Source organism: Alligator sinensis, unplaced genomic scaffold (genome assembly GCF_000455745.1).
Source record: "Alligator sinensis unplaced genomic scaffold, ASM45574v1 scaffold250_1, whole genome shotgun sequence".
In the NCBI taxonomy this organism is placed as follows: domain Eukaryota; kingdom Metazoa; phylum Chordata; order Crocodylia; family Alligatoridae; genus Alligator; species Alligator sinensis.
In genome coordinates, this window is record NW_005841888.1 from 3,564,907 (window position 1) to 3,575,276 (window position 10,370).

Genomic DNA, 10,370 nt, shown 5'->3' on the forward strand with positions numbered 1-10,370 from the left:
AAAGACCTCAAGGGTGGATGAAATAGAGTAAAAAAAGATTAACACTGGCAAAACCGCTGTTCCTGTTTATACACATGTATTAAACTACACGCTGCAAGTGAGCTGCAAGGCAGCAGTCAATGTGCTCTAATGAACAGTGTAATATATAACCATCTCAAACAAAGACATTTAAAGTAACGCTATTTTTTTTTAATTTGTCACATGAACATGCAATAAGATTAATTTATCAACAGCTTTTATCAAGCAATATTTGACGAGTTATTTTCATTTTATATATGCATCCCAAATAATCTTGGTTTGGCACTTGCTTAGCTACGCAATTTGCACACAGCTATGTGGACAAAAAGGAACTCATTTGAAAATGTACCCTAAAACACCATTTTTTTAAAAATAGCAGCTCACTAGAACTGCCTTATATAATACAATTTACCAGCATCGTTTAAGGCATAGAACTGTTTATAGTAAGGAACTAGGAGCAGTAGAAAAATATTTGCAAGTCAATTTGAAAAAAAAAAGCTTTACTTACAAATCGGGAGTACAAATTTCTTATCTGTCCAACTTTCAGCTATAGTTTGGTTTCACTGTCTACTCGTTTAACTACCTCACATTGGGACATACAACTTTAATAACCTATGTACCTGAATCCAAGATTACCCTGAATTTAAGACAATACCCCAATAATTTCATAGATTTCATAGATATTAGGGCTGGAAGGGACCTCGGAAGATCGAGTCCAGCCCCCTGCCCAAAGGGCAGGAAGTCAGCTGGGGTCATAGGATCGAATCACATTCGAATCACGTTCTATACCTGGAAAACGTATAAATTTGTTATAATTTCTATGTATAGAATCTAATTATTGGAATCTAATCATCTTAAATTTCTCTCCCCACCGCTACCGTGGAGAAAACAATGGTGGAGGACACGCAGTGGGGGATGCAGGGGCTGGTCAAGCAACTTTTCCTCTGCTGCCTTCCCTGCCACCCACTTGTTTCCCCCCCACCCCTCCCCAACACACACACAGCCTAGGGCCCTCTGCAGCCTCACAATTTTTTTTTTGGTGTGGGCATACAACAAAATGATGCAAGGTACCCATCTGGTAGTGAACTAGTGTAAGAGCAGCACAGGGCAAAAACATAATGATTACATCCTGGGAAATTATGCACACATGCAACGTTGCACATAAAAGGTATGACCGCACATAACTGCATAATTTTCTATAATTTAACCACAGAGGGCTCTGTGCCTTCACCTCTGTGGGGTTCCCGGCACTCCAGCTGGAAACCCCATGATATGGAAGCACAGAGCTGTGCTACTGGACAGCTGGGTGAGTGGGGAGGAGAGCTCCTGCCTGCTGGGGGCAGGGGGACACATGAGGTTTGGGGGTAGGCATGGGGGTGTGTGGGTGGGTGTGGGGTCACACACTATCAGGCTGGCCAGCTCCATACCTGCACATGGGGTTTCCAGCACTCCAGCAGGAAGCCATATGTGGAGGCAAGCAGGAGCCTGCCCAACCCAAAGGCACACAATTCTGTGCCTCCATGTGCAGCTTCCTGTTGGAGCACTGGAAGTCCCACATGGAGGGCCAGCCCAGCCCGATGGCGCATGGATTGAGCACCATGCACCACTGGGCTGGGCAGGAAGCCGCACATGGAGGCATGGAGTCATGCACCATTGGGCCAGGCAGGCTCTTGCTTACTTCTACATGCAGCTTCCCGCTGGAGTGCTGGAAGCCCCATATGGAGGCACAGAGCTCGTCCAGCCCAAAGGTGCACAGCTCCCATTCCACGTGCCATCAGACCAGGCTGGCTGACTCCATGCCTCCACGTAGATCTTTTAGCACTCCAGCAGAAACCTGCACATGAAGGCACAGAGCCTACTCAGCCCAATGGTGCACAGCTCCTGCCTGCAGTGCCATAAGCCTCATGTGCTGGCATCAAGCCAGCCCAGTATGGTTCGAAGGCACGCACCAGCAGGCTGGGCCAGCTCCATGCCAGCACACGCAGGCCCTGGGACTCACCCACAGGCAAGCACCACCAACAGCCACAGCCATGAGCACCCCAACGGCCTGCTGTCTGCTGCTACCCACACCTACCCACAAAACCCCTACACCTCCCATCCCCCCCGACAAATCCCTCCATACCCCCCCAGACGCCTCACAAACCCGATACTCCCATATCACACACTTCCCAAGAACCCCACACCCACACACACCCTACATTCCCCTACCCCCTACATTCCTTCACATTCCCCACAAACCCCACATACCCCAACACCCCCCACCTTCATAAATCCCCCCTACACACACACACACACACACACACACACTCCACAACTAACCCTAACCATACAAAGTACCTGCACATATTTCTAAAGAAGGTTGTATTTAGTTTAAAAGGAAGTTATTTTGCATAATTTTGAGTTTTTCTGCACATAACTGGGGTGTAAATGATAAATGGTAAGCAGGAAAGTTGGCTGCTGTGGTTTAATGACTGCTTTCTGTATGCAAAAAGCTAAACTGATCTACAGGTTTAAGAAAACTATAGATCTGGGAAAGCAGTTTGATTAGTTTATATATCTTTCTGAATTGGGAAATCACTAGATTCCTAAAGCAATTTCTTTCAATAAAAATATATATATAAAATGGTGATGGGATCCAGAACTTTTGAATGTAGAACCTCCCAGCAGCTGTTTTCCCAGTCAGGAACATGAAGATTAAGTATGAAGGGGCCATAAACACTCCTGCCTCTGTCTGTCTCTGCGAGGATCATTAAGTAATGAATATTGCTCACAGAATTATACATAAACCACTCTGCCAGCAGACAGATAAAACCAGTTCTTACCTGCATGAGGAGCACGGAGAAGGTGGATGTTTTGCTTGACTTCCTTGATATCTTGCACTTTCTGCAGCTCTTTGCTCTTTTTCAACCTATGGAAAAATGAGTTAGTTGTTTATTAGATTATCTGCTAAATGAAAAGTATGTTTTTATAATAATTTGTATACATGGCATGTTTTGAATCTTAGCAAAACTTTATATTTCATCTTTTAGGATTTTATGGGAAACCATAAATGAGAGAGAGAGAGAGAGAGAATCAACAGAATGACAAGGTTTCTACCCTCTGCCAAAGTTTCAGAATACAGCTTCTACTGTAGGTCAGCGTGGATGGTCAACATTATGCAGACTTGTTTGTTCCATTTCAAACTAACGTGTTACAAAAGACCTTGTTCTACATTTGTGTGTAGGAAGCAAATACCTATTTACATTTTTTAAGCATCATTTCTTTCGAGTAAGGGAATTTTTTTCACTGAACACCTGTTCAATATAACATGGCCTGGATCTCTCAGTACTACTGCAACAAATCTTCATCCTACTCACCTGTTCATGATAAATTTAGCTTGACGTTTTTGTTTGATCTCTTCCACTCTCTTCATTACATCAACTACAACAAAGCAAAAACATTTCTAAACATATTTTACCTGCATATGGTTGGTAATTCATTATTAAAACCTTGAAATAATTTGAACCAAACTCTATTTAAAGAGAGTTTTTATGGTAATGTGTTATATGCAGCCCCAAGAATGGAAACAATATCTAATGGTGTTTGTGCGCAAGGAAAAGAATTGTGTCTTCTACAGGACATGGACATAATTAAAAGCCAGTTTGATTCTCCTTATTATTCTCCAACTACCTTTTAAAATAAGTTTAAATGGAACTCCTTACCCACAGTTCCACCACTCCCACTCAAAAATTTGGTCATGTTAAAAAAATCATGACATGAAAATCCTTGATATAAAAGAATATTAGCAATTGGAGGCATTGAACAATTTTTTTTAACAAAATTTGTTTCTATTTCTTCTATTTTATGAACGAGAATGTTTGCTTATGCTTACTGAGATTTATAAAGGACTAATTTAGACTCACATTGATTCACAGTGCTATAACTACAGCAAACATGCTGTCATATCAACCTACTACTTTTTATTGTAAACGTGCAAAGACAACTAAAGCATCATGTTGAGATATTTATATATGTAACAAGTTAAATTAAAAGAACAGTAATAACTCCTTTTCTGAAAGCAGAAAATCAAATATCCCTTGATACTGGGAGTGGAAATTGCTTGGCGAAAAAAAGTGCGCTACTTATTCAAAACCAAGCGTTATTTAGTAGTACAGATGCACAATTTTAAAAAACCTCTAATTTGGAGGCTGAAGGTTCCTATTGCTTGCCAAAAACTAATTATAAGCATGCGATCAAGGTTTCAAGAAACCTTCCGAAAACTATGCATGGAAAGAACTCTTTTGTACCTGCCTTATAGAAAAAGTTGGTATTTCTAAAATGACTTACCAGTCTTGCTCCACAGTTCTCTCTGGTATTTGACTGGTTCGTTTCTACGTTTTTCAAACTCAAATGAATTATCCTGAATTAAAGGAGATAAGTTTACACAGCTTGTATTTAGAAGCATTAGATGGATGATACACAGGCCTCCTCTACACGTTGCAAGTATTGCACAATTAGCTCATGAGCTGCCACATGTGCAAAGTAAAAAGTTCCAATCAGCTATAAAGTCAGACCTCAAAAATATGTACTTTGTATTTTATGTACTACAACTTTATAGCTGGTTGTTATCAAGCTTTAATTTGCACGTGTAGCAGGGTCTCCCCTGTGGCTGTAAACCCCAACAGCTGACAGGGCTCCCAGCCACAGGGGTGCACCATGCACAGCATGAAACAACACCCAAGACCTGAGGATCTCGGCTGTTGTGATCTCAAAGGCTTGGGAGTGCATAAAAAAAACCCAGGGCCACATGCACAGCTGGGACTAAGAGTCCCTGCACCTGAACGGAGAGTTTCTCCTAGAGGAGGGAAACAAACATGTTCTCCTCCAAGAGAAGCCACAGCAGAGTCCTGCAGCTCTCAGGGTGCTTTGCTCCTGCACCACCTCCTTCCCCCCAACCACCACCACGAGACTGTGCTATTTGGACTGGACTCTACTGCTCCTGTTGAGCAGAAAACAGATAATGCCCCCTTCACAATCCCCCATATTGTCTTCAGGCAGACAAACTGACCCTGAGCAGTCTGGGTCAGCTAGTCATGGCTGCTCTGTGCGCTGATGCCACTAGTCCCCAAGCAGATTGAGGCAGCTTGCAAAGCATGTTTACATGTGTGCGCAGCAGCTCTCTGACTGCTGCGTCAGCACTGTCAACTCTTGGCTCTTCAGGGGCTCGGTATTCAAATATATGTGCAGGGGTGAAGGGCTACAAGACACTTTTGGCTGGGCAGTGGGGAATAGTGGAAGGATTGGAAATATGGAGAGAGGGGAGATAGACAATTGTAGATGGATTGACTCCTGGAGGGACATTTCTTCCCAACTCAACTGAGTAGTAGTTGCTTTATACCCTGAACAGAAAAGCCCAAAGGCTGCCTGAGCCTAATGCCTATTGGGCATGTCATTTGGGGGCACCAACTCCTAGAGCTGATGGCCCAAGACAAGTCTGTTCAGGTTTTCCTTCTACCAGAAAAACAAACCCAGGAGAATTCTTCCAGACTATCTGAATGTATCTATGCAAATAGACTATATCCACCAAGGTAGTGCACGGACGCTTACCCCCATAGTGGACTGTCTAAAGACATGTAGAGAGCCACTACCAAAGTACTTCCTGGGCTTTTATCCTCTTACTTTCCATTCCTGTATGAGAAGACAAATGCCCTAACACCACTTGTGTGTGTTCTTACACAAGCAACCATCATTCACAATCTTTGCTAAGAAACCTTCCCAAGAATCAGTTTTGAAAAATGGAGGCTGAAGAAACAGTGTTTTTATTCTGTGTGCTGAAACTGCAATACTAAGCTGGTAAAGATAACAGCAATCCTTTAAACTCCACTGTATCTCGACATCTTCATTTGATTAAGTACCTCAGCAGCAGGAAAAAAGAATGCAGTGCTAAAGGCCAAGCCATTGTGTCCTGGCGCTCGCTCTCTCGCTCAGTATTAAACAATCTAGGAGACTAGCACAGTCTACACACACACACACACACACACACACACACACACACACACACACACGAGAAACAAAGGAAGCCTATAGGCACACACAGAAGTCATAATTTTTGCCTGATCTGGCCCCTGAAAGTGCTCTACAGCTGTGACCAAATAGAAGTGCATGGCTGCAGAGTCCTTCAAAGAGACCTGATCCTGCAAAAATCTGAACCCTCACTGCGTCAGGTTCAGGTGAAAATGCTCTAAAATAGAGCGCCCTCAGTAACTTCTGTCTGCACTGCCTCCCAGCCCCAGCACTATTTTCACAAGGGGAGGAAGGTAAGAGCAGAGGGCATTTGGTCTGGGATTTCTTCAGCCAGTGCTGGAGGGTGAGGCAGGTGGATTGGAAGGGGGGGGGAAAGGGGAAGAGAAGGAAGCTCAAATCCACCTACCCCACCCTCCAGCACCAGCTGGGAAACTCCCAGAACAAGTTCCCTCCACTCCCTTTCTTTCTTTGATGTGGTGAGATAAGTGTTTTTGAGTGTAGTTAGTTGTACCTATAAACAGATCACAGTAATAAATTAATGTTTCTCTGTGCCAGTGCCACAACTTGTTACTTAGACAGTAAAAGAAACATACTATTCTCAACCTATAATGCCTTTCAGCCAATGATAGGAAAGTATGCTACACAAAAATTAAGGCTCACAACATCCTTGTAACTGAAAAATAACCCTTGTAATCAATCTGTGAAACAGGAGAATGAAAGAAATGCCAAGATTAATTTAGGGCTGAGCACAACACTTTTCAGAGTAGCCTTGAATGGCACTGATTAGAAAAGAAGTACATCAACAACTTAGCTGTCAGTTCACTGATCAAACTGGTCAAAATCAAAACTGAAAATTTCTTTGGTTTTCCATTATTACAAAAATCTACAGGTGCTCAAAACCTTTCTAAACAAAACATTTTATTTTGTCTGAGTGTAAAACTAAAATTGCATTAGAAATATTTCAAGAGGAAAAATTGCAGCTTTGATGTAAACAGCTGTCTACGCAACAGGAATTCACAAAAGGTTTATGTCAATGTATTTTGGTGGGGAAAATAATTCTGTAAAATTTGGGGCGGGGGGGGGGGAGGGGGAGAACCAGGGGGTTGCTTGGTGGCATACTGGTATAAGCCATTTAATGATGTCAGTCATCTCCAACCTGTGAAAGAGGTTCTGACCTAAGATCTCAGACTAGCTGGTTAACCTCCCATCAGAAAAGGAATATAGCACAAAAAAACCCACATCTTTGTACAGCAGCAAGATATCCCTAGAGCACCCACTCATGTGTTAGTAGAAAAGAGTTAAACTCTGCCCATATGCACTAAGTGCCTGCCAAAGGTGCTCAGCCCCCGCAAGAGGGCTCCTTAGGGGATATAGCCCACAATTGGGCAATGCTGGTATGCATTCAGCAGTTCTGGATTTCAGTATTTTGACAGCTAACAGCAGCACTCTGCTGTATTTTGGCTGCCTGAAACAAAGGGTAACTTGGAACTGAAAAATAACAGCATCTCACTGTCAATACTGAAAGCAGCTATATACCTAGTAGACAATGTTCAATGCAGTACATTGCACTGCAGCTTATGTAAAACTACAGAGGTACAGCTCTTCACACATTCCATTTGGGTTTGTTTTCCATGTTAATAGGAAACCTGAAGATCTAAGTATTACTCTCATCTTGCTGTTTTTAAAAGATACAAACAATCACCTGTATCTTTTCCCTGTACTTGATAGTTTTCACTTTGTCCAAAACTCTTTAATTTGCTTCTTTGTTTTCTTTACACCTAGAGTTTTGGCTCCTAAAATAGAATATGATCAAGCATAAAATAGTAATTGGGACCTTAGACAAGATGAAAATAGATTAAATCTATAGATTTAAATAGATTAAAGTGAGAGCCAACTTTTTTGGATTTATGCCACAAATTAACCCTGCACCCTACCCGTGTGCCACCATGATGGTCTTCCTCTGCTTTCTGCTCCCTACTCTGTGCTCCCTGCCTGATCTCCTGCTCTGCTTGCTTCTTCCTGCCCTCCCACCCCATCCCCTCCCTGATCTGCTGCATGCCACACAGAAGCTGCCTGTGCCATTTGTGGCACTTGTGTTACAGTGGCCACCTGCAGACTAAACTAAGATCTTCAGACCATTCTTTCTATACCAAAAAAAAAAATCAAATAACCTGTAAATCAGGCAAGTACCGCATACAGCCACTTCAATGATCACAGGAAGTACTACTCAAGTCAGCTTCCATCTGGTTTTGAACAGGAATTCATGTCACCTGTGTCAACTCTGCTACACAAATGGCCACAACAAATCTAACAGGGTACTAAATTTTCTAAGATGTAATGGATATCTGCAACTGAGATGCACAACAGGTGGATAAAGGTCCAGACTGCTGACTCATGCCAGCAGATGTATTTGCTTCAAACAGGATGAGATGTTGGAACATCTGAGCACAAGACACTGGGAGCTACAACAATGGTGATCATGCAGGGGGGCCTTGCAAATACCATGATCTGGAAAGTTCAAGCAAAGGCTTACTTTGCTGTTTTAATAACAAGTCACATTTCAGAAAAAGGGGTAAATAACTTGACTATATTCAGTGTGTTTAACTCAGTTGCTCTCAAACTTTTTGGGACTCAAGGTACCCCTCCATAGCTTTTGTGAACTGAATGGCACTCAATTGCCAAAAAACTAGTTTACAGTTTACAGAGCTTATTTCCTTGCAGAGGAGCCTGGCAGTGGGGATGGGGGATCATCCAGGCAGGGACAAGCCTGAGCCTACTCTTATCTGCTTAATTTATCTGCTTATCTCTTTACATGAAGCTTAATTCCTCACATCTCACAGCACCCTTCAAAAGACTTGGTGGCACCGTTGGCGAGAATAACTGGCTTAACTGTTCAAAATAGAGAACAGAGCCCATTTCTACAACATAATATGCATAATTACAGAAGTCTACTCAGAAAAGATCTCCCATAAGCCATATTATGAAAAAATTAATACTAACTAGAAAAAAATTCCTGCGTTTCCATATGGTCTCCGATATATGAAAAGATATAATACTCATTATAAGGAGGACACATTTGGATCTATTAAAAAGCTTACAATACCCCACATCTGTGAGATCTTTTTTTCTAAAGGTAATGCCAAAGAGCAAGTTACTTTGGCTGAATCTGAAACCAAAGGAAAAAAAACATGTAAAATGCTAATTAATGACTAGGCCCGACAGCCACAGTAAAAATCACACTCTTGGGAGCTGGCCCGATAATATCCAGGAAATTTCCAAAGACAGTATTAGAATATTAACAGTGTCCAAAAAATTTTTGTATTATTTTTCTGTTAATAAAAGCCAATTAAAAATACAATCCTTGAACTAGCTCAGGACTGCCCTAACTACATAATATATTTAATCTGTTTTTCTCACTCCTAATTCTTCAAGCATATAATTCTTTTTAGTGTACTTCATGCTTAGGTTTTGAAATGGTCCATGTGGTGGGAAGACTTTCCTCATAAATCCTCTTCCCATATGGAAAGATCAAAGCATCTTATAGATACAGAGTAAATCCACAACATTTATAGTAAAGTCGGTCAATACTGCTTTCATTTCTGGAAAATTAGTTTGTGATACTAAACATTAACAACAAACTGGTATGCTTGGTTCGTTTGATTAATCTACGTCCATGAACAACCACTCAAAAGTTACCAATTACAGCAGTAACCAAGAAAACAGTAATGGGTAACTTTGTGATTTGTGAACTTGATTTAACCAGCTAGTTAAATCATCATTTACATTCCCAAGATGCAGATGCAGTTTAATTATTAAGCTTTCACTCTTTATGTCTGTAGTTCTCAACTTTTTCAGGGTCAAGGCACTCCACCACCACTTTTTTGAATGAGGCATTACCCCTGGCTGAGAACCACTGTTGGTGCTGCCAGAAAGGGCTATGAAACCGTCCCATGCTGCAAAGCCAGTCCAGGAAGGGCTGTGCTATTTGCATGCTCCTTCCATTTTATGGTTCTCATCAGCCTAAGGTAAGCAGAAGCTGCCATATGCTGTGCAGCTTTCTGGTCCAGCACACCCCCAACACTCTTCTCAGAAACAAAAGTGGACAGGTGGACTGCCTTGCTTTAGTCTGATTAGAGAGCCCTAATGCAGGTGAGCGTGTGGGGCAGTTTTACCTACTGAGTCTATTCTGAGGTTCCTTCTGGGCAATGGAAAAATATATTTTTCATGGGCCCAGTGACTTGGACTGTTTCCAAGCAGGGGAAAAAGGCCTACTCTGAAAAGGAAGAAACCCAGGGAAAAAAAAAAAAAAACAAAAAACTGTCAAGTGGATCCCCTTTTGCTTTCCTGCT

General features: G+C 42.0%; 1 protein-coding gene across 1 annotated transcript in view; it reads right to left on the reverse strand.

Moving 5' to 3' along the window:
- The window catches only part of RSL24D1 (ribosomal L24 domain containing 1), a 15,659-nt gene that overhangs the window by 1,176 nt on the left and 4,113 nt on the right, over positions 1 to 10,370 (reverse strand). Inside the window, exons 3-5 of the mRNA XM_006017956.3 lie at positions 4,345 to 4,417; positions 3,375 to 3,438; positions 2,841 to 2,926 (exon numbers count right to left, since the gene is read on the reverse strand). Coding sequence (XP_006018018.1) covers positions 2,841 to 2,926; positions 3,375 to 3,438; positions 4,345 to 4,417 — 223 coding nt within the window. The remainder of the gene's footprint in view (positions 1 to 2,840; positions 2,927 to 3,374; positions 3,439 to 4,344; positions 4,418 to 10,370) is intronic.